At 35.4% G+C, this 21,935-nt stretch overlaps 3 protein-coding genes across 3 annotated transcripts; 2 read left to right on the forward strand and 1 right to left on the reverse strand.

The window, feature by feature from the left end:
* Nucleotides 1–1,600: 1,600 nt before the first annotated feature.
* LOC114750943 (uncharacterized) lies at nt 1,601–3,175 on the reverse strand. The gene is made up of 2 exons (XM_028939590.1): nt 2,600–3,175; nt 1,601–1,903 (listed from the first exon to the last, which is right to left on the reverse strand). The coding sequence occupies exons 1-2, from the start codon at nt 2,944–2,946 to the stop codon at nt 1,846–1,848; spliced, it is 405 nt and encodes a 134-aa protein (XP_028795423.1). The 5' UTR covers nt 2,947–3,175; the 3' UTR covers nt 1,601–1,845.
* A 7,443-nt stretch (nt 3,176–10,618) lies between these two features.
* Nucleotides 10,619–13,707, forward strand: LOC114750939 (putative beta-glucosidase 41). Its single transcript, XM_028939585.1, has 13 exons — nt 10,619–10,753; nt 10,839–10,905; nt 11,010–11,068; nt 11,476–11,551; nt 11,648–11,719; nt 11,802–11,889; nt 11,965–12,220; nt 12,400–12,515; nt 12,602–12,825; nt 12,909–12,940; nt 13,018–13,120; nt 13,201–13,309; nt 13,402–13,707. Exons 1-13 carry the CDS (start codon nt 10,637–10,639, stop codon nt 13,595–13,597), a joined length of 1,515 nt encoding a protein of 504 aa, XP_028795418.1. The 5' UTR covers nt 10,619–10,636; the 3' UTR covers nt 13,598–13,707.
* A 1,247-nt stretch (nt 13,708–14,954) lies between these two features.
* On the forward strand, nt 14,955–20,243 carry LOC114750933 (mRNA cap guanine-N7 methyltransferase 1-like). Its single transcript, XM_028939576.1, has 13 exons — nt 14,955–15,445; nt 15,878–16,017; nt 16,113–16,181; nt 16,283–16,354; nt 16,889–16,990; nt 17,623–17,679; nt 18,203–18,341; nt 18,883–18,947; nt 19,076–19,126; nt 19,268–19,330; nt 19,429–19,552; nt 19,710–19,771; nt 19,877–20,243. The coding sequence occupies exons 1-13, from the start codon at nt 15,370–15,372 to the stop codon at nt 19,970–19,972; spliced, it is 1,116 nt and encodes a 371-aa protein (XP_028795409.1). The 5' UTR covers nt 14,955–15,369; the 3' UTR covers nt 19,973–20,243.
* Nucleotides 20,244–21,935: the final 1,692 nt, after the last annotated feature.

Raw genomic sequence — 21,935 nt, forward strand, 5'->3', positions numbered from 1 at the left:
CATTAATAATGGGCCGAGTTTAAAAGCGGGATTGGATTCGCTGTCTAGGACTCACAGAGAGTTGCAATACTAGTAATTACTAAACTACAAGGCCATTAGCGGAAGATTGGATGATTAGAATATGTGGTCTCACGGCAGATTTCTTCCCCATGGTGGCGTTTGCGGCCTATATGTGGTTCGGTGCTTAGCAGCGCGTCAGCTTCTCTCTCAGGCAAAGCGATGAAGATGGCATGTGGGACGTACAAGTTGATGTGTGTTCATGTATGGTTCGTTCTGTTTCAGAATCAGATATCTGTACAAACTTAGTACCCCCTCTTTGGCACAGGCCAAGGTTATTGTATCACCCACTTCTTTCAACGTTATATTTTTTAGGCCAAATTATACTTGGTTGTCAAACAACGTCTGGGAACACGCATGTTGCTGGCCCTTGACCCCATTGTTACAACCTAGTTTTATATATGTTGTTTTCTCTTCTCTATCTTTACGGGCATTCTGTCCTTAAAAACAATCATGCGTACTTCAGCATCAAATTTTGATACTATAATCTGGTGGCTAACCGAAATCATCAGTCTCAAAATCTAAGTTTGGCAACAACAACAAAAAATTCTCAAAATCTAAGATGTCAACATTATATCTTCCCCCGTTGCCTCTTATTACCATGCTGTACTCCCCAGTCCAGCTCGTTCGCCTCTTCCCCTCCTGAACGTTTCTTCAACTTCTCCTGGCTCTCCCTTCTTGTTAATTAGATTTTTATGTTTTGCTTGATTATATTATAGGGTGTGATTGAACTTTTTCTTACGTTTTGACATCTTAATTTAATTGTTGAACCAATGATGTATTCTTTTACACATCACACGTATATATTCAAGACGACTTAATATGTTTTCAAAGAAAAAATCTGAATGAATATCATAAACTACTCCCTCCGTTCCTTATTATAAGAGACATTTGATGCTTATGACCTGTTCCTATATATAAGAGACACTTAAAAGTTGTCTCTACTTTTTTGCGTTGATTTCCTATTTTACCCTCTTTTTTTTTTTGATATAAACCATCCGGTATCCAACCGCGCCTTTTCTGAGCCCCAGACTCTTTGGGCCAGTTGTACCCGAACGATCGACTAGTCCAGATTCGGGCCGGGCAACAAGTAAAGCCCTCCCCGGTACCCTTTTTTAACAAGTGAGGATTCGAACCCCGCCCTCAAAGAGCAGAGACTCGCCTCACTTGTATTTATTATATCCAACTCATACTCTTTTTCCCTCCCACTTCTCTTTCTTTTAATAATTTAATTGTTCTCTCTCATGCTCTCTCTCCTTACTAATGAGAGTATTTTTGAAGAAAAAAAATTATACTTTTTACACATTAATTGTTCTTAACTAATTTTAACTGTTTTTTTATCAACGTACTTTGGTTATTTGTCTTTTATAATAAGGAACGGAGGGAGTAACGTATTAGCTTGAAGTTCAGCTATTTGGGATGCCCATCAGTGTAATGAAGCAGTGGAACATCTTTTCCTGTACTTTATTATATTTTCCTCCCACGGCTTTTAACTTAAAAGTCATTGAAAATTAAAGGCAGGAAATTAGGCAGACAGGAGAGGAAGAAATTAAAGGGGCTTCATCATCAATTATTCATTTACAAAGGAAAGAGCAACAATAATGAATGATAGAAGCTCATGGTCTCTATCTCACAATAATAATTAAGCCACCACACTGAAAGCTATGCATCATTTATTTATTTATACTCTCTCCTAATCCAACAACAAAATATTGTGTTGTTATATATACATTTTTGCTTTCCTTTATATATATATATATATATATATATTATGTCCAAATTTGACTCTCAGAACATGAACGGCGTCGGAGAAAACGCTGGCATCACCGTCGCAACAGCAACTCGCCTGCAATTATTCCAATCATTAATTACGTATTTCATTATCAGGCCAAAAAAAAAATCTAGACATGAATTAGAAAAAATAAGACATACATAGAACTGCAGAGCTTTCCTTTCTTCTAAAGGGGAATCACAAAGAAAGAAAGAAAGAAATCTGTAAAAGTGGTCCCTTAATTTTGGTTACTGATACATATCATTTTAGAATTCCCTTTTTCCAATCACACAAACAAATCCTCAGTATCTCTGGATCTTCACGATATATATAGCAGCAAGAGTTTTCTGATCGAGCTGCACAAAGAAAGAAATTCCTACATATCTTGTTGCATGATTGCGACTATATATCAGTATTATGCATCATGAATTATGAATTTCTTGAATGGAAGTCAACTCAACTCAGCAAATGAGTGACCTCAAGCGAATGGAAGTCAACTCAACTCAGCAAATGAGTGACCTCAAGCGAAAAGGAACGCACACCTAATCTTTGAAATAGGCACGTCTCATAAATTCTTCCCAAATACCAATTATAAATGCTTCCGTAAGGTTTATATTTCTGCGTTTTTTTATCCTTTTTTTGTGTGTGTTGTTGCAGATGGGAAAAAAATCAAACGCCTTGCCAACAAACCGATCACTATTACTATCACTAATTTAATTATAACGTGTTTCTTATAAGTTACTGACTAAAAAAAGAGGAGAGATTAATTACTTGTGATCGTCGCCGTAATTACGGTGGCGGGCCTTGGAAGCGGCACCAGAGCCGTCGGCGTTCCTCCTCTTAACCTCCCTTTCCGGTTCCACCTTGCGGTTCCGCGCGTTGCTTCTCTCTCTCTGCTGCACCATATTGTCCTCCGAAATAGATCCCAGCGATGGCCTCCATTCCGTTGCGGCTGTTGCCGTTATCAACCTTCCGCGTTTCTTACGGTGGCGCGTCCCGGTAGACAGAGGCACTAACGACCCCTCATCCTCTGAGAAAGGCTGCGAGGAGGTTGCAGTCTGAGCTTCGGAACGTTGGGTGGGGTACCCACACCAGAAAACGAATTCTAAGAACCTCATCGGCCAAATTACGCAGTATATGTAACTATATCTAAATTGAATTATATTCTTTCGTTGAGAAAACTAAGAGGAGGAAAGAAGAGTCGCCGGAGATGGGATTTTCAAATTCCTCGGCGAGTTCCAACTTACAGAGTCAGAGAGTGATGTCATTGAAGAAGGGAGAGGAGCGCTTCATTCTCGTTGATGCGAGAAAACGAGGAAGTAGGGAAGGAAGAAGGAGGCAAGGAGATAGCTGTGCGGGTGAGTTTTCGACTGTTGCTCTGGGACGCAGATATATAAGCGAGAAACGGAACGGACGTAACTCCCAGAAATTTGTCAGTATCTGGTGCCCATTGATTCATTTTATTACAAGTATGCCCTTCCTTGACTGGGCGGGTAGTGATTAGTAGTAATTGATCTGGTGGTGGGCCTAGTGGGCTCATGTGGCCCACTCCACGTGCTCGGTTTTTATGAGGTTTGGTATTATCTTCTCCGCTAAATAAATTCTTTCTTTCGCCCCCCAATAAAAGGCATTAATTTCCTCCTTTCCTTCTTTCTCTTTGTTGTCAATTTTCTAACTTAATAATAATTAATTTTCTGAAAAATGGCAATATTATGACATGAAAAATCATATTCTGCCCATTGGGCACTAAAAATATCTTCGATATTGACGCTAGTTTAGTTTAATTAGCCGGAATTTGTAATTTATATATTTTCCGTACTCGTAAACTAAAATATACTACCTCCGGTCCTAATTATAAGATCCAGTTGACTACTTTGAGGAGATTAAGGAAAGAAGTTAAGTTAGTTATTTGTAATAAATAGATATTGTCTTCCTAAAATATTCTTACTAATAAACTATATTAGCTAAAACTATAATTATTAGAAGGACTACCTTGAAAAAAATGCATAAATATGAGAGACAAAATGGATTGGGGTCTTATATTTAGGACAAAAATAAAAGTCAAATATGGTCTTATATTAAGGACTGGAGGTAGTATTATTTTCATCCGTATAATTGAGTTTTAAGATAATATTTTCGGAAATAATAAGTGAAAATGGCTAGTCTTCGAATTTTGTCCTGTGTGTTTATGCAACATACTTAGGTTATCTTCGTATATTTGGTTAGATTGATCCTAATGACTCCCTCTAATATGACACACGTAAAGTTAAGATCATTGTTATCAACGTTAAACTAATTATCATGCCATCACCTACAACACTAAAAAAAATTGATTAATTATGATTATTAGTACTAGTGTTATTATCTCTAGAGCTCTGGTCCCCCATACAAATATCAAGTTGAAAATACAAGTTAATGGAGGCCACTCGTTTATATATAAGTGATTTTAACTTATTTGCTTCAATGGTTCTAAATTGACCTTTTCCTTTCCTTCTATTTTTATGTACATGGGTAGTTCTATATAGTCATATATAGGTAGGTGATATAATAATTTCTCCCGCCTAATAAGGGGATCAGTGAATAAATTTTTTTATATAAGTTTATTATGGAGATCGTGCAATATGTGATTCTGTGTGTTCTTAAATTGTGTAATTAATAGAGAACTAAAATACTCATACGTCTTGAATTTCATTAGTCTATCCCTTTTCCGATAACTGGGGGGAACCCATGCGCAATTAAAATTAAATATAAACAAGAAGAGGAATTTAAAATGCAGGTAAGATACAAAAGAAGCAGCCTGATCGTATCGAGTATTTTATTGATGGCTGCTTTAGTTTCCATTTAATTATGTTAGAGATATATTAATTATAAGTACAAGTGGGTTTTGAAGTAGTCAATTAGGTACTTAAATAATACTAATGAAGGATAATTAATGGGGTGTGATTAGTGATGGGTTGATAGTGGAGTTTAGCTCTGATGAATTAGCCTTAATTTGCACATGTATATATTTTGTCTTCTTCACAAAAGGCACTTTAATTATCTATCCTTCAAAATGCCATTATTTCCTCATTATCTCATTCTGCTGGACACATTTGGACGGCAATCATAATGATCTCTTTGGAGATTCAATTTTATGTATTTATCAAAAGATTTTAGGGAGGTAACAGCAAATTAAATCAGCAATATTGATTACTGAATGACAATGTTTCATTCATTTATTTTGTTTTTGTTAAGGAGGGAGAGAGAAGAGAAAATGAAAGTCCACTGAATATAATCTTAAGACAAATCAAACACAACAAAAATAAAAGAAAAGTTTAATTAGAGAATATTTCAGCGACACTGATTTGTCCTCACAAACAAACAAACAAAAATAATTGGTGTGCCCTTCCTTTTATAGTGGTTGCCGATCAAGACATAGTTCTGCGAGACATAACTACATATATATCGAAACATATTATCGCTAATTATAGCCAACATGGGACATAGAATATGCATATAAATGTCTATACATTATAAGAGTTATTTTCTAAAAATAAGATCTTAATATACTTTATCTCTGAAATCTGTAGTTTTTTTTTTCATTTGAAATCTAATCTATTTTTTGTAAGGGCTCCTATCAAAAGGTCTAATATAAATGATTAAAGATGACAGTTTTAAAAAATTAACACATATTTGTCACAGATAACTAGTTAATTAATTTTTTTAAATTTAAATTAATTATCTAATTCTTATATTATGACTAGTAGAAGTGGTATCTGAATAGGTATCCACCACGTAGCCATGTATATTCTTTAGGCAATGAATATCTCTTTCATAGAAGTGTGATTCCGTTTCCTGACTCAGATGTGAACATCTGGGGGACCCAGAGGCCAGAGACAAATATTAACAATATATAACTACTAACCGATTAATTGCACACTCAAATTAAAATCCATTTGCCACCACAATCTCCCTATAGCAACTTGCATCTTCTTCTTCTTTCTTCTCTGTCACTTTCCATATCTCGTTCCTTGCCTCTATCTGTCCAGAAGAAAAAGAGCCTAGAAGGTCCCATAAACTGTTGCAGAAAATTAAAAATTGTCTGGTTTGGAGAAAAAGTTAAAGCTGCTGAGAAACGAGAACGCACACCTGCACAGAAAACTAACAACAACCATATCATTGTCGAAATACGTTGACAAGCCACATAGACATGAAAATATCCAGTGTTTGGTTTCCTTCTGTGTCATAAATTTAGTTGAGGTTGCCTGAGAGACAGGGAATTGGTCTCACACCATTTGTTCATTGGTGTGAAGGGAATTGAGGGTTTCATGGGGCATTCTTGAATAGAGGCCATGTGTGTAATAGGAGAATCAAGCATGTGTGTGTCTGTGAAAGTGCATTGAGTCGCTTTACATAATAGTGTGGGGAACTTCTCATTTAGACGTTTTGAGTCTCTCACAATTATATGGCTCCATCTCAAGGAATAGTCAGGAGCCACACCAGTCACATCAGAAAGCAACAATTATGTTGCATGCAATTAACTTTGCGACGTGGAGACGGATTCGATTCATTCAGCACAAAAAAGTCTCAGTTGTTTTTTTATATCTGTTTGTCCACTTTTCATTGGATCTTGTACTCCTGTGGGTCCTATCAATTAACACTTTATATATAATATTTGGGCTTCTTTCTCTACAGCATCATGACTGGTGAAGAGCGTGGATGTTCTGTTTTGAGTTTCAGTTTCTGGTTTTAGCTTGTTAGTTTTATGGGTCAACTAATTTTAAAAGTCTTGTATTTTTGTTTGGGTCTATTTATGTGGCTTCCAATTGTCAGGTTATTTGTATTGCTTCCTCTACATTAGACTTGTGTGATTTGTATTAGTTACCCTTTCTTGTAAAAGTCTAACATTTATTATGTATCTTTTTGGCTTTATTTGAATAAAATTGTCCCTTTACACATATATTTGCCATTATTTCCTCTGCGAAAGCTAGGTGTTCAGGGAATCACCAGATTTCATGACATAACAAGTAATGACTTGGATATCCTCTATTTTCCATAATTACACCAATTCATCATGACACTCGTGATCTTCCTATGAATGCTTTTTATACCATTGAGGGTATTAAAAAATTATCCATATTTAATTGTTTCAGTCGCACAAAATTGTTATTATTTTTTGCTCGATATGTTTTTCTTATGATGGAAATGAAATTAAAGCATGCTATGTGCCGACGCGCTTCTTATAAAAAAATTAGTCTATTTTATTGTTGCAAAAATCATTCTGGAATTTAGAATCAGGTTGAGCGTATTTATTTATTTTTTACTGGGATTAATGGAATATTGCAATTGGAGAGCTAATAACAAACATTAAGAAATGTTTTAGAAACGTATATTTTAAGTGTGAAGAAAATAAGTCTTATTTTTAAGACAAGATACTCCTCTGGTCCTTAATATAAGATCCATTTAATTAATTTGATTAGATTAATAAAGTTAGGTAAGTTAGTTAATTATAAGAAACATGACATGTTTTTTCTAAAACATCATAATCATATTTCTTAATACCCCGTTTCTTTCTTCTACTTAATTATGGTTGAGGAAGTATCCATAGGGGTAATTTAGAAAAAATTGATAAATATGAGAAATAAGTTCTATATTTAGGACCAAAACTAACTGAACAATTAGATCCTATATTAAGGACCGGAGGAGTATATCATAAATAACACAGTCAAATATGGGTTTGTTTGGGATCACGTTGAAAATCACTCATAAACATATTTCATGCCAGTTGAGCAAAACTCTTTTCATAAGTTTGTATTTTACAAATCATATAACACAGTCAAATATAGGTTCGTTTGGGATCACGTTGAAAATCACTCATAAACATATTTCATGCCAATTGAGCAAAACTCCTTTCATAAGTTTGTATTTTACAAATCATATAACACAGTCAAATATAGGTTTGTTTGGGATCACGTTAAAAATCACTCATAAACATATTTCATGCCAGTTGAGCAAAACTCCTTTCACAAGTTTGTATTTTACAAATCATATAACACAGTCAAATATAGGTTCGTTTGGGATCACGTTGAAAATCACTCATAAACATATTTCATGCCAGTTGAGCAAAACTCGTATTTTACAAATCATATAACACAGTCAAATATAGGTTTGTTTGGGATCACGTTGAAAATCACTCATAAACATATTTCATGCCAGTTGAGCAAAACTCCTTTCACAAGTTTGTATTTTACAAATCATAATTGAAAAGCTATTTATAAGCTATTCTAAATAAACCCATTGTCATCTAACAATACTCCTAGTCTTTCATGAGTTCGTTTGAGCTTGATTTATGAAGTGAAAAAAATTGGTTATGAAAATTGGATTGACTATTTTTTAGCGTAAATAATAAAAGTGATGAAAAAAACTAAAAAAATGAAAATAAAAATGAGCCAATGTAAACATGGGCTAAAAGAAAGGGTGGGCTAAAAGAGAGAAAAGGGCAAAAAACGAAAAGGTCTAAAAGCCCAACTTTTTGGGCTCTTTTTTTTTTGCCAAAGTTTTGGGCTGCTTTAAAGGATTGTGCGGGTTGCGTGTGAAAGTAAGTAAGAATAGGTGGCCCAAAAGATAGTGAAGTTCAATCAATGACCATCATAAAAACTTCCAAGCATTGTGCCGCTTTCATGCATCGCCTCACGTGGCCTTCACTTTGGACAAAGCATACCAATTAAAAAATATATATATATATGTATATTCAATCAATAATTTGTTCCTAGATTAATTAATGATATTTTTTTAATATAAAACATATATCGGCAAAGTAACATAATAAAATATAAAAAAAATTAATAACACTTTAATTTTTTTTCTTAGCTTTATTGATGACGAGCCCTTTACGCCCAATTCTTAGGCAGGTCGAAAAGATACACAAACATACTATTCCGAAAAAAGAGTTAAACAAACCATTTCTGAAGCCGTAGCACTTTATCATACAAACTGTAAAAAGTTGGAACTGTACTTTCAATGCTACTTTGTACAAAGAGAACCGTAATATTTTAGCTTCCAATCCTCTTGGTTAGTATCATCTTATTAGCGTACTAATGTCATTTATTAGCGTGCCAATGAATAATGACGTGGCGTGTTCCTTTTAGCTTTCCAAGCCTTCTTAGACAACAAATTCGCAAAGGACAGCTTTTTCATTGTGAAAAATCAATATACCTCTTTATAAGCTAAGCACCGACAAGATTTTTGACTCTTAAGTTGCGTAGTGTTATCAATTTTTAAATTTCCTTGTAGTGAATTAATAGGGAGCCATTTATATTCAAAGCATTACATTTTACGCGGATATAAGAGTACAGTTCTGTGGAGCATCATATCATTTTTAGTTTTTAAAATTTGATCTCATTTTTATTTTGATCCTTAAAATTTGATACTAACAGTTTTGGTTACTCTGAAAATATTTTGTTGCTGAAACAATGTTTTTGACACCTGAAGGTTTCAATAACCAAAACAATAGTTTCAAAGATTAAAATCTAAACGAGATAATTTTTAGGGAGTAAAGATTAAAACTTTTAAGAAAACATCAATTTTAGGATCAAAGTACAAATAGTTGTTTGCAAGGCATCCGATGTTTGTAATCTGGACATGCATGCTGACATGTGGGCGTGATCTGTTTTAACTAAAAAACAATAAAAGAAATAGTTTTGTTTAATTGTGGTAACTTGCAAGCTGCAAAGCTGATACAAGACATGCTGACACATCAGAATCCAAAATATTATCCAAATTCCGGACTCAGCACTTTGCTTTTGCGGGATGGTTTGAACTTTCAGTCCGAATACTTCGGTGTTTGGACAAACTTTGGTAGGTGGCTTGAGTTTATCAGAATTGTTTTGCCAACCAAACACACATTGCCATTTCTTATTCTTATCTCCAACAAATTTATTTATTCCAAAACAAATTCTTTCTTTCTTTCTTGCTAGCCTCCTTAATGATCACATCCCTTTCAATTCCTTTTCTTTTACTTATTTCACTTGTTCTCTGCGGCTTATACAATTAAAGTACTCCATGTTGAACTCATACTCCACAATCTCGTTGGTTTTATGATCAGAGTTTTTTTTACCCCCTCATTTTTTAATTATTGTCAAACATGTTTTGCATTTGATAGGATCTGAGAATCTAATTGAAAAGGGTATGTAAATGTAATTTATTATTTGATGAATGATTAATCATTATTCAATAATTCATAGCCCTCAGTTTGAGTGTCTTTTCCTCAAAAGAAAACAGACGCCCCAAGAAAACAGAGAAATTCAGAATAGGAAGGTTCCACCTCTCTTATGTGTCACTTGAGAAAGGCAGACAAGAGATGTCTCTTCCCCGCAACTAGAACCTACAATTGATGTAGATAGCGCCATTTCCTGATGTTTAAGTTTCCCATATAGCTTTTTCGTCTCTCTTCACACCTACACACACTTCCCCACCATATTTTCTGCAACAAGAAAGCAGGAAAAAAGAAATAAAAGAAAATATCTCTTTCTTGTCAATTGTGCCATCCCAATTCCTCCATGATCCTCTGTTTTCCTCTGCCACTATGGGGTTTCCTCTGTTTCTGGTAGTACTGCAAATTCCTATATGAACAAAATATAGGGTTAGCCCGCATCATTTGTCAGTTTCTTAGTAAGCTCATGGTTGCTTCTGGTTTTGTCTATTTCTTCTTCAGCCTTAACCTTTACAACGAAGTTAGCCGAGCATGCCAACCGTGTATATATTCCAAGTTTGTACAGCCTGAAACCACAGAGAAATAGCAAGTAGTATAGCTTTTCAACCTCAAGCACCATGAGGATTTGTATTGCTTTCCTTCTCATAATTCAGTTCTTTGCAAAGGCAGAATCAATTAGCAGGGGAGATTTTCCAGATGGGTTTATCTTTGGAACTGCTTCTTCAGCTTACCAGGTAATTTAGAATCTTACTTTTCCTTGCAATGTTCAATCCAGATAATGAAATAGTATTCATCACTTGGGAATGCTGTGCTGCATAGTTTGAAGGAGCTGTTAATGAAGGAAATCGAGGAGATAGCATATGGGATACTTTCACCAGGCTTCCTGGTAAGATCAAAGGGCAAACCAAAATATATCATCAAAATCAATACATTCAATAAATATTGATCTCTGCAGAGAAGTTTCTGATTTCCAGTTTTGCATTCTGATAGGGAGAATTTTGGACTTCAGTAATGCAGACATGACCGTGGATCAGTATCACCGATTTAAGGTAAAAAGAAGGATACTCTGGGACTTCAATTTAGATTACTTGCCCAACTTTTCTTTTTCTGTCTCAATTAAATTTCAAGTGGCCCATTCAAGGAGAGCATGCTCATATGAATGGGAAAAGAAAGTATAAACAATTTAGGGTGAGATGACTCGCCAATTATAAAATGAGAGAATATTCAAATGATGACGCCGACATGTCACCCGCTTTAAGCAATAGACAATCAGACTGTAAAGAAAACAAATGCCAAGAAGTTTCTCACGGTGAAAAGAGTTTTTAAACTTATATGCTGATGTGACATTACTCAAGTTTTTGTTTTTTCGTTCTTTGTTTCTTCCCATTTTACTTAACCTTTGTGATTAAAATATTTAACGTCAACTGAAACATTAATAATATTCCACTTTGCGCAGAATGACATAGAATTGATGAAAGATATGGGGATGGATTTTTACAGATTTTCCATATCGTGGTCAAGAATTTTTCCAAGTAAGTTGTAAACCTTTCAAAAAGCTGTTTCTTTTTTCTTTCCATACAATAAAATCCATGTTAGCGGCTAACTGCGTATGTAATAATCGTGAACAGATGGAACAGGGGAACCTTGTGCTGAAGGAATAAAGTATTACAACTGTCTCATAGATGCTTTACTGGAAAAAGGTTACAAAGATTTTCTCTAGGAATCTTTCCTTTACAAACAGCACAAAATAGCATTAAAAGTTTAGTTCTTCTCTTCAATCAGGAATCCAGCCTTTTGTAACCCTATATCATTGGGATCTTCCACAGATGCTAGAAGATCAGTATGAAGGATGGCTAAGCACACAAGTCATGTAAGTTCAAAAGCAATGACGTGTTATGGATCTTCCTGAGATAAAGTGGTGACCTTTGTATTAATTCACTTGCAGAAAAGACTTCGAGCACTATGCCCATACGTGCTTCAAAACTTTTGGAGATAGAGTAAAGTACTGGGTCACCTTCAATGAACCACATAACTTCGCCCTCCATGGTTACGATTTAGGCATTCAAGCCCCTGGAAGATGTTCCATTCTGGGTCATTTTTTATGTAGAAAGGGAAAATCATCCACTGAACCATACATCGTAGCTCACCACATTCTCTTATCTCATGCTGCTGCATACCGCACTTATCGACAACATTTCAAGGTCCTAAACAAGTCATCTCTATTCCTGTCCTGAAACATACACAGTTCAATTATTCAATCCTTGATTCGTACTTCTGCAAGTCATAAGTTCTCTATTAGTGGGGAAAACAGCGCCAATTTACATACTCCAAGAACTAACACGTTCGGCATTTTAATTCTGGTATTGATGTTAATAATCAGGAAAGACAAGGGGGTCAAATAGGGATAGCTCTAGATGCCGTATGGTACGAACCCATAACTGATCTTGACGAGGACAAAGATGCAGCAGCCAGAGCTATGGATTTTTCGGTTGGATGGTAATTCTTTTGGCGACTAAGATGATATATTATAAATATAGCTTATTTGCATTTACGGAAACCTGAACATTCCTTTTCCATAATAGGTTCCTTGACCCTCTCTTTTTTGGGAAATATCCTCTTTCAATGGAACAACTTGTAGCTGAAAGATTACCAGAGATCTCAGATGCAACCTCCAAAATGCTTGTGGGATCCTTGGATTTTGTTGGCATAAATCATTACACCTCACTTTATACTCGTAACGACAGGACTAGGATTCGGAAACTAGTTTTGCAGGATGCTTCATCTGATGCTGCTGTCATTACTACCCGTAAGCCTTCAATGGAAATTATGACCCTTTTCTCCCTTCTTCCATTTTCTTCTTCTATGTCTCATTCATTGTCCTCTTTGTAGCATACAGAAAAGGGGCTGTAATTGGAGAAAGGGTACGATTAAGAAACTCTATAAGGCTTAAACTTCGTGTATAGACTTTGTTCTGAAGCAACTCTTCTTACTTCTCCAGGCAGCTTCACGCTGGCTTCACATTGTCCCATGGGGAATCCGAAAAACGGTGAATCATGTGAAGAACAAGTATGGGAATCCCCCAATGATTATAACAGAAAATGGTGAGGGAGGAGTTTTCTGATCATAAGCTAATCAAAATAATTCACAAAAGTGTTCACGTTGTTTAGATTTACTATGGCAGGAATGGATGACCCAACCGGACCTTTCATAACCTTAGAAAAGGCTCTGCAGGATGATAAGAGGATAAGATTCCATAGGGACTATCTCTCAAACCTCTCTGCTGCTATAAGGTATTAAAAAACCAGGTCCCTTAAATTCCGTATAACATGGATTTTCAATTATTACAACAGAACAGAATTAAAGTAATACATGTCTAACGCAGGGAAGACGGTTGCGACGTTCGAGGTTACTTTGTGTGGTCATTGCTTGACAACTGGGAGTGGAATATGGGCTATAGTGTTCGGTTTGGACTCTACTATGTGGATTTTAAGAATAACCTTACGAGGATTCCCAAAGCTTCTGTACACTGGTTCAAAAAGATGCTCAGATTAAAAACAGATATGAGGAGTGACATTTGATTTGGTTTTGTTTTGTTTTTCTTGTAAAGAATACAATAGACAGTCACCCACAATGTAATTGTACAGTGCTTCAAAAATTAATGAAAAGAAAGCAACAAGGGTATGAAATATCCACGAACATGTTAAAAATGGTGACAACTTGACTTTCTCTGTTTTGCCCCCTTCCTCTGCCCTCGAATCAAAATTATGAAACATGTGATTGAGACCAGAATTGCTTGGTCTATACTCCATATAACCAAACAAAAGTGCCAAGAACAAAATTGATGGCAAAATCAGAGAGATGATTAAAAAGTAACATGGAGGAGAAAAAAAAAAGGCAAAGTAGTCCACCTTTGAATAGCATAAGACCTGACATATTTATTTATTTTTTGAAGTAATTATTATAGCGGTTGTGCTTGTTAAATTTTTTTATCAAATTATAATTCTAACTAATACACATATTAGAAGTGCTTCTCTAGTTCTTAATATAAGACATATTTAACTAATTTGATTAGATTAAAGAAGTTAGGTAAGTTAGTAAATTATAAGAAATATGACATGTTTTTCCTAAAACATTATAATCATCTTTCTTGATATCTTTTCTTTCTCTTCTATTTGATTATAGTCAAAAGAGTATTCATAAGGATAATTTAGAAAAAACTGACAAATATGAGAAATACTTCTATATTTAGGATCAAAATCAACTCAACAATTAGGTTTTATATTAAGGACCGGAGGAGTAGTATTTTAAGAAAGTCTAACACATATTTATTACAAATAATTAACTTAGCAAATTTTTTTAATTGCGTTAACTACAAGTACTAGCATATATTGAAAGAGAAATGAAAAACAAATGCCACATCTTTCTTGCTCAGTTTCATTTTAATCCATCATGCCAATTACGTTGGAAGCACCCAACGCTAGACAGAGGCTAAAAATAATATTTGAACGGTGGTGTTAAATTTGAGATGATCTTACCAATTAAAATAGTCATTCTACTTGGCAGCAGGAAAAAAAAAGTCATTCTTTAACTTATTTATTCTCTTTAGTTTTTGAACCCTTGAATTGAGAGGAGTTTCGGCTAGGTTGAGTGACAATTTTTTTGTACATTCTTTCAGTTGTAAACTTTTTTTCTTTTTGTTTTCATGTGAACAAGAAAAATATTAAAATTTCACCTCGTGAGGGATTAATGTATAAATCCTCGTTTTTGACTTGCGAGAACAATAGCGCATGAATTTATTTTATTTTATTGAGTAATAAAAGCAACAATAAGAACAGAGAAAAATTAGTGTTGTTTTTAATATCAAGGTTTTTCGCCCTTCCTCCCGTGTCTAAAGTGAAATTATTGGAGATAGCCACAAATGAAATCAGGGGCAGGTGTTTCTGGGGGCGATGTTCTACTGTGATTGGGGATTTTTGCTCGTTGGTCTTTTGAGCTACAAAAGCTGATACAGGCACATATACAATCACAAAGTTGTTCTCCTTGATTCTTTTGGAGAAAGATGCCTGTTTCAGATGTTACGCAGACCACCATTCTTCGCTGTTCTCCACCTATCACTCTTTGCTAGATGCCCTTCCCGCTTCCAGCTACACAGCAAGCATAAGATCTCCAAGAAACAGCTATCTATGTTCCCCTCCGCGCTTTATTCAACTTGAGTGTTGATTATTTCCGCCTGATCGAACTCGACGTCAAAAATACCAAAACGGCCTGTCTTTGTTAAGATCCCAAAATTAACGGCTTTTATTTCTTGAAGCATCGAGGTAGAGTTGTGCTGACTTTCTGATTGTTCCCCATGAAACGTGGATACCAGGAATCTCCTTCAACCTCTTTCGGGCCACCTCAATCCAAAACTAGACATAACCCAGAAGGTGACTTTATGCTGGTGTCCTTTCTTCGATTTGTTTTGCCGTATGGTGGTTCACAGTTAGAAGGGGTAATTTGGTGTTTCATGGATCCGGGGGATGTGGTTAAAGTTTTAGGCTTGGTCTGGTTCCTGATAAACGCATGAGGAGCCAGTGGGGAAATCTTCTCTGCAATTCCGAATGAAAAAAAGAATGAGAATGAGAGTTCACCTTAACTTTGTAAACACAAGGTTATGCTGGGTAGAGTTCACCTTAACGTTATTAATCAATTGAGGGAAGGGTTTGAAAAAAAAGCATAGGCTTTATACTTCCCCACCGTGTAATGAAGAACCACAATGGAAAACTTGTGTATTCCCATTCCTATTCGTTGCTTTTGTTGTAGAAAGCTCTGAAGGTTCTGGCTAGTGTGCTTATTTGCATTTAGTGAATTGTGTTTAGGTGACTCACATTTTCTGGAGGATGAAAGCACGAAGATATTTGCTCGGAAAGTGGCTGATCATTATAGTGCAAGAACTAACCAGACCCTGGAAGAGCGGGAGGCTAGTCCAATTATTCATTTAAAGAAACTCAACAATTGGGTATGCCTTATGTTTTGTAACGCATAAATTCTTTTTAGCAGAATATTACATCATTGTTGGTTGATTAATTGTTGTGTGTCTGCTTTATTGAACAGATTAAAAGTGTCTTAATTCAGCTTTATGCACGTCGAGGAGATGCAGTCCTTGACCTCGCCTGTGGCAAGGTGCTAATGGATTATAATCCATGTTCAATATAGAAAAAGCTAATCTCCTTCCTTATAGCTAAGCCTCTTTATGTAATATTGTAATTCATTTGTTTTCATAGGGTGGCGATCTTATTAAATGGGACAAGGCCAAGGTTGGATATTATGTTGGTATTGACATTGCTGAAGGCTCGGTGAGTGAATTGTCAACTTATTAGTCTTATCTGAATTCTGAAATCGTAGTAGATATGCTCATCAAATTGTGATGAGATGAAGTTGGAGGGTTTGAAGAAATTATTCATATCTCCTGGCAACTTCTATTTCTATATCATATATAACTCTCGTGGATTATTTCTTGCAGTTTAACCTCCCCCCCCCCCCCCCCACAAAAAAATTTACAGAATTCTGTTTTTGGCTGTTATTTGCTTAGGGTATTACCTTGAAGCAGGTGTTCTCCATGAATAAATTACTTGTTTATTCCTTGTACACTTCAAGCTATACTAATTTTGATTTCAAATTATTCATAAACACAAACTTAATGGCAGTAAATTTTTTCATTGAAACCTTGTATTTTCCCTCATTCCAGGTGATGAATTTCTTGTATGTTATACCTCAAGTCCTTGCTATTAGATGGTGAAAGATTACATGCCTTGTTGTGTCAAAATATTTGCAATTGTTATATGTTTGTCATCATCAGCACCAGCTCACTGATTCCAACAATCTTCCAGATTGAAGATTGTCGAACACGGTACAATGGTGATGCTGACCACCATCAGCGACGTAAAAAGTTCACATTTCCTGCTCGCCTCTTCTGTGGAGATTGTTATGAGGTGACTAAACCTGCAATGTTGATCTCATGAGGATACTTTCTGTTCTCTTGTTGCTTGATGAAAATTTGAGAATGTGGAATGTATTAAAATTTTACTGAAGATACTTGACAGAAGGAAGACAAAGAGAAATAATATAAGTAATAAATTTATAATCAAGGGTCAAGGAAAGAGTTAAAATCAGACCATGACTATTTTTTCCCCCCTCATACGAGCATCAAGAAAATAAATTTGTAGGGAGAAATAAAAGTTGAACCTGAAAGGATAAGAGGTTACACTTCTAACCAGAAAGAACTGAGTGCATTGTTTTGGCAAAAACGGTGGCTGGTTTAGCCAGAAAGACGACAAAGGAGAGGCTGCCATGGGAGATTATGATTGCAGCCACGGCAGCTACTTTAGCAGTATTATAACTTCTATAAATTGATTCTTAAATCCCTTGTGTTCTCTAAATGACTTTATCTGTGGTTGAATAATTTGATAACATATAGGTCATTGATGTTGGTATAATAAGTTAACCCAAAATTTGTCTTCTTCCATGAAAACTCTCCTCCCCTTCTTTTATTAGCAATTTCTGTATTCTTTTTTTCAGATAATGCAACTGTGTTCTCTTATTCTTGACAATTGTTGATCTTCAGGTTCGCTTGGATAAGGTTCTCGCAGAAGATGCGCCCTTTGATATTTGTAGTTGTCAGGTGAATTAATCATTCAAGCTAATTACTGTAAGGGATCTTTGAATCCCACCAAAAAAAGAGAAGAATTGGCTTTTACTACTACAATAAAGTGCAATATCCTTCATCTTTAAAATCACCCTTGCACAGCAATGAGCTTGTTTTTGGATAAATTGTTGGTTCATGTATTATTGTTAATAACAATGGTGTTTTCCTTTAAATACACTCAATTTTGGTTTTTTGGGTGTCTAACTTTACTATTTTTTATTATCTTAACAGTTAGTTTTTGATAAAGCCCAATGGCATTATGTGATACATGTAGCTGCCTCACAATGCGATAAGGCTTATGGCTGTGCCTTAATAGAAAAAATTTAGAAAACATATCACTATCAGATATTTCTGCTGTATATTCTTAATAATTGCCACTTCCCCCTGCCAAGTGTTACTACTTTCTTATCCCATGTCATGCAAATTTCATTTATGGGCTACTTTCAATTTTGAAAGTGTATCTTCATTTCTAATCCGTCAAACCTTTTCAATTCTGCAGTTTGCGTTGCATTACTCTTGGTCTACAGAAGCTCGTGCTCGGCGAGCCTTGGCTAATGTGTCAGCATTACTTCGTCCTGGAGGCATTTTTATTGGAACAATGCCTGATGCAAATGTCCTTGTTAAAAAGCTGAGAGAAGGTTTTGGATGTACCTGCAATGTTTACAAAAATTAAGAAAAGGACTGAATTTGATGTTTTGTGATTTAGTATTATTGTGCTCGTCAAACTTAAGACATAAGCATATGCAAGGATCTGATCTCTGTTTGCAATCTATCTCTAGTTTACTAAAAGACGAATTTTGATGAGCTAAACCACACATTCAAGTGTGATGAGTCTGATGAAACTATAGCATGTTGCATGTGTCTGAATGAGAAGAAATAATCTTATACTACTAATGGTGCTTTTGCTGTCTTTCCATGATTTCTCGTTCTGAAGTGAATCCTCAGGTATCATGTATTGCATTGATTTAGTCTTCAGTGTTCAGTGTGTGTGAAGGCTGTATGACTTTATACTCAAAATTGTCACGAACTGTTCTTGTTCCCACTAGATATGATTACTCATTGTTCTCCTTGAACAGAATAATGACATTTTGGTCCTTCTGGTACATTAGCATAATGTCATTACTTTTGCAATTCTTGAAGTTGATTGGAGATGCTGTTTTCATTTTATTAAATATGCAGCTGAAGGGTTGTCTTTTGGAAATAGCGTCTACTGGGTGCATTTTGATGAAGAATTTTCTGACAAGGTGAACCTGTTCTCTTCATGTTACATCTTCCTAATTATTTTTTTTGGGTGGAAATTCATTATCTTACTAATGAATTTCATGCAATTTATAGAACAGTATCTTAACCTGATATTCTCTTCGTTATTCAGAAATTTAAATCTTCCAGCCCCTTTGGCATAAAGTACAAGTTCCATCTAGAGGTATTGTTCCAGTGGTTGTTGACTTGTTTCCATGAAAAAAAGCTTATTAGTATTTTAACATCAGACTATTTGTTAGGTCATAGATGTGACTCAGGAATGCTATTTACACTTCTGTCGCTTACCATGCAACTTCTGTTGCAGGATGCTGTTGATTGTCCTGAATGGATTGTCCCCTTCCATGTATTTAAGACATTGGCTGAAGAGGTATCACATATTTCAAAAGAGTCGGTTACACTCATTCTTTATATTTCCCTCCAAGCAATAGATTAGGCAAGGTTGACATTATCCTTCACACTTTACAGTACGATTTTGAGCTTGTCTTTGCAAAGAACTCCCATGAGTTCGTGCATGAGTACATGAGAAAACCGGAATTTATTGAGCTCATGCGAAGACTTGGTGCCTTGGGTGATGGCAACCAAGATCAGAGTAAGTCTTTCTTGGCCTTTTGCTCATGCATTTAGTTTTCTCAGTCCCATGAGCCATGATCACTCGTTGAAGCTGAACATCCATTCTTAGTACTTTCATCTTTGTTAACACGCTGCTGCTTATAACACGAAATGCCATATTCCTCTTCTATTTTCAGGCACACTCTCGCCAGATGAATGGGAAGTAGCTTACTTATACTTGGCGTTTGTGTTGAAGAAGGTAAGTGCCATGTTTAAACAAATACCAACAGTCACCTAGTTCCAGAAATTTCTCTTTAAAATTGTTCACTTTTTTTTTTTTAATTTCCTCCCCGTGATGTTCCAGCGAGGCCAACCTGACCGAACACAAGCCAGTGGCAGAAGAGACAGAGGTTTGATGCATATATCAAAGGAAGACATCATGTATATTAGCAATGATTGACATGAATAAAGTAGCCGGTGGCTAGATTTTCCAAATCGATGATGAAACAAGGCGTGTTGCGGCAGAGGGAAAGGAATTGCTCACGTAATTTGAGCATTGCATAGTACGCAGAATTTTGTACTTCTAGGTTCGCAATAATTTGCTGAGAAATATTTTTTGCTTTGGTATTTATTTTGTACCCCCTTCTGGATAACGAACTTGTACAAATCCACCTACTTGTGACCTGGCCAAAACTCATTACTTGACATAAGTTCACAAATTTCATATTCAACGTCTTGTGCTCGTCTGTAAATGCCCTTTCTGTTTTCCTAAGAAGAAATAAATATATTTACAGATTATTTGTTCAATATAGAACTTGTAAATGCACTTAGGCAAGAGGAAAAACAGACAAGAAAGAAATATATATAAAAGTTTATTAGAAGGCTCCGCGAATTAATGATGGCAAGAGTTTAAGCCCGCTTGAGCAGGACCACCATAATCACAGTATGACCAATCCCATAAGACTTCCTCCCATGGCAAAATGATCCATGAAGTTTGTTCTCATGCTTCTATTAGCACCAGGCGACGCCTTCTCCGCTTCAGATGACCCAAAAAAGTTAAAGTATGCTGACACACTGGTTACAATTTCGGCCACTGTCGCCTTAAAATTCTGCATTATCTCCATGAAATTCACAAACCCATTTCCCTGGCTGTCCTTTTCGTCGGAGCGGTGTAGCTTCTCCAAAATTTCAGGAGATTCCCCTGATTCAACCCCAGCAACTGCAGAACAATTTGTATCAATATGAAATCCACAGTGCAAGAACCTTGTAGAAGAGGAATTAAAATGTGACATGAAATACCTGTTTGGGGAGATTGGAGGAAGTCCTTCAACGAAGGGTTTTGCATGATTGCATTCCATACGTTCGGATCAGAAGCAGCAGACGCTACGGCGGTCTGGTTAAGCCAAAGATAAGTGAATAGCAGGACTTGGCCGTAAATCTATGAGGCATTTCATTCATTATTATCCCACCTTCCATGGTATTATAAGCACTTTTTAAATAAGCTCTTTGAGCACTGCATAAAGAGAACTCCAATGGATTAGATAACTTATGAATTACCTAGGCCTCGGAATTTGTGCTCAGAAATTTGAAGTCCTGAAGGACATACTTCGGCATTGAAATATCCTCGATCACACAAGATTTGGGTCACCGTCCCAGAAAGAAGGGACTGAACCCAGTAGAACAATTGCGCACAGAAGAATCAGAGGACAAGTGTATCCTGACAATTGATAAATAAGATATAGTCTAAGCATGAAGATAAATCATACTTATGATGCATAGGAACACATGATCACTCCACCAACATTAGTTTTAGAATAAAAGGGTGTTTAGATAGAAATCAGACCATAGTTTCAAAAGTAATTTTACAATATACGAAATAAATATATGGAGGAATTTATGTCGATTTGTAAAAAAGTGCTTTTAAAAAACACTTCTTATAGTTCCCAAACACCCCCTTACGTCTCACTAGTTTTAATGTTTTATAAAAGCATTAATGTTTAAACTTAAAGTGAAATATATAATTTTTTTTAAAAAAATAAGAACACATTTATAAGAAGAATATGAACTTAAAAAAATTGAAAATAAATAGTAATTATTACCAGCAGATAAACAGTACTACCTCCTGTCCTAAATATAAGAACTAGTTGATTAATTTAAGGAGATTAAGAAAATAAGTTGAGTTAGTTATTTGTAATAAATAGATGTTGTCTTTTCTAAAATATCCTTGCTAATCAAGTGTATTGGCTAGAACTACCACTATTAAAAGGATTATCTTGAAAAAAATACATAAATATGAGAGACAAAGTAGATTGGAGTTTTATATTTATGACCAAAATAAAAGCCAAACAAGATCTTATATTAAGGACCGGAGGTAGTATAATTTTTAAATTTCAATTATTACTAGTAATTGCTATATCATATAG

This window comes from Neltuma alba, unplaced genomic scaffold (genome assembly GCF_004799145.2).
Source record: "Neltuma alba isolate B1F8T4 unplaced genomic scaffold, ASM479914v2 tig00006695_pilon, whole genome shotgun sequence".
NCBI lineage: Eukaryota > Viridiplantae > Streptophyta > Magnoliopsida > Fabales > Fabaceae > Neltuma > Neltuma alba.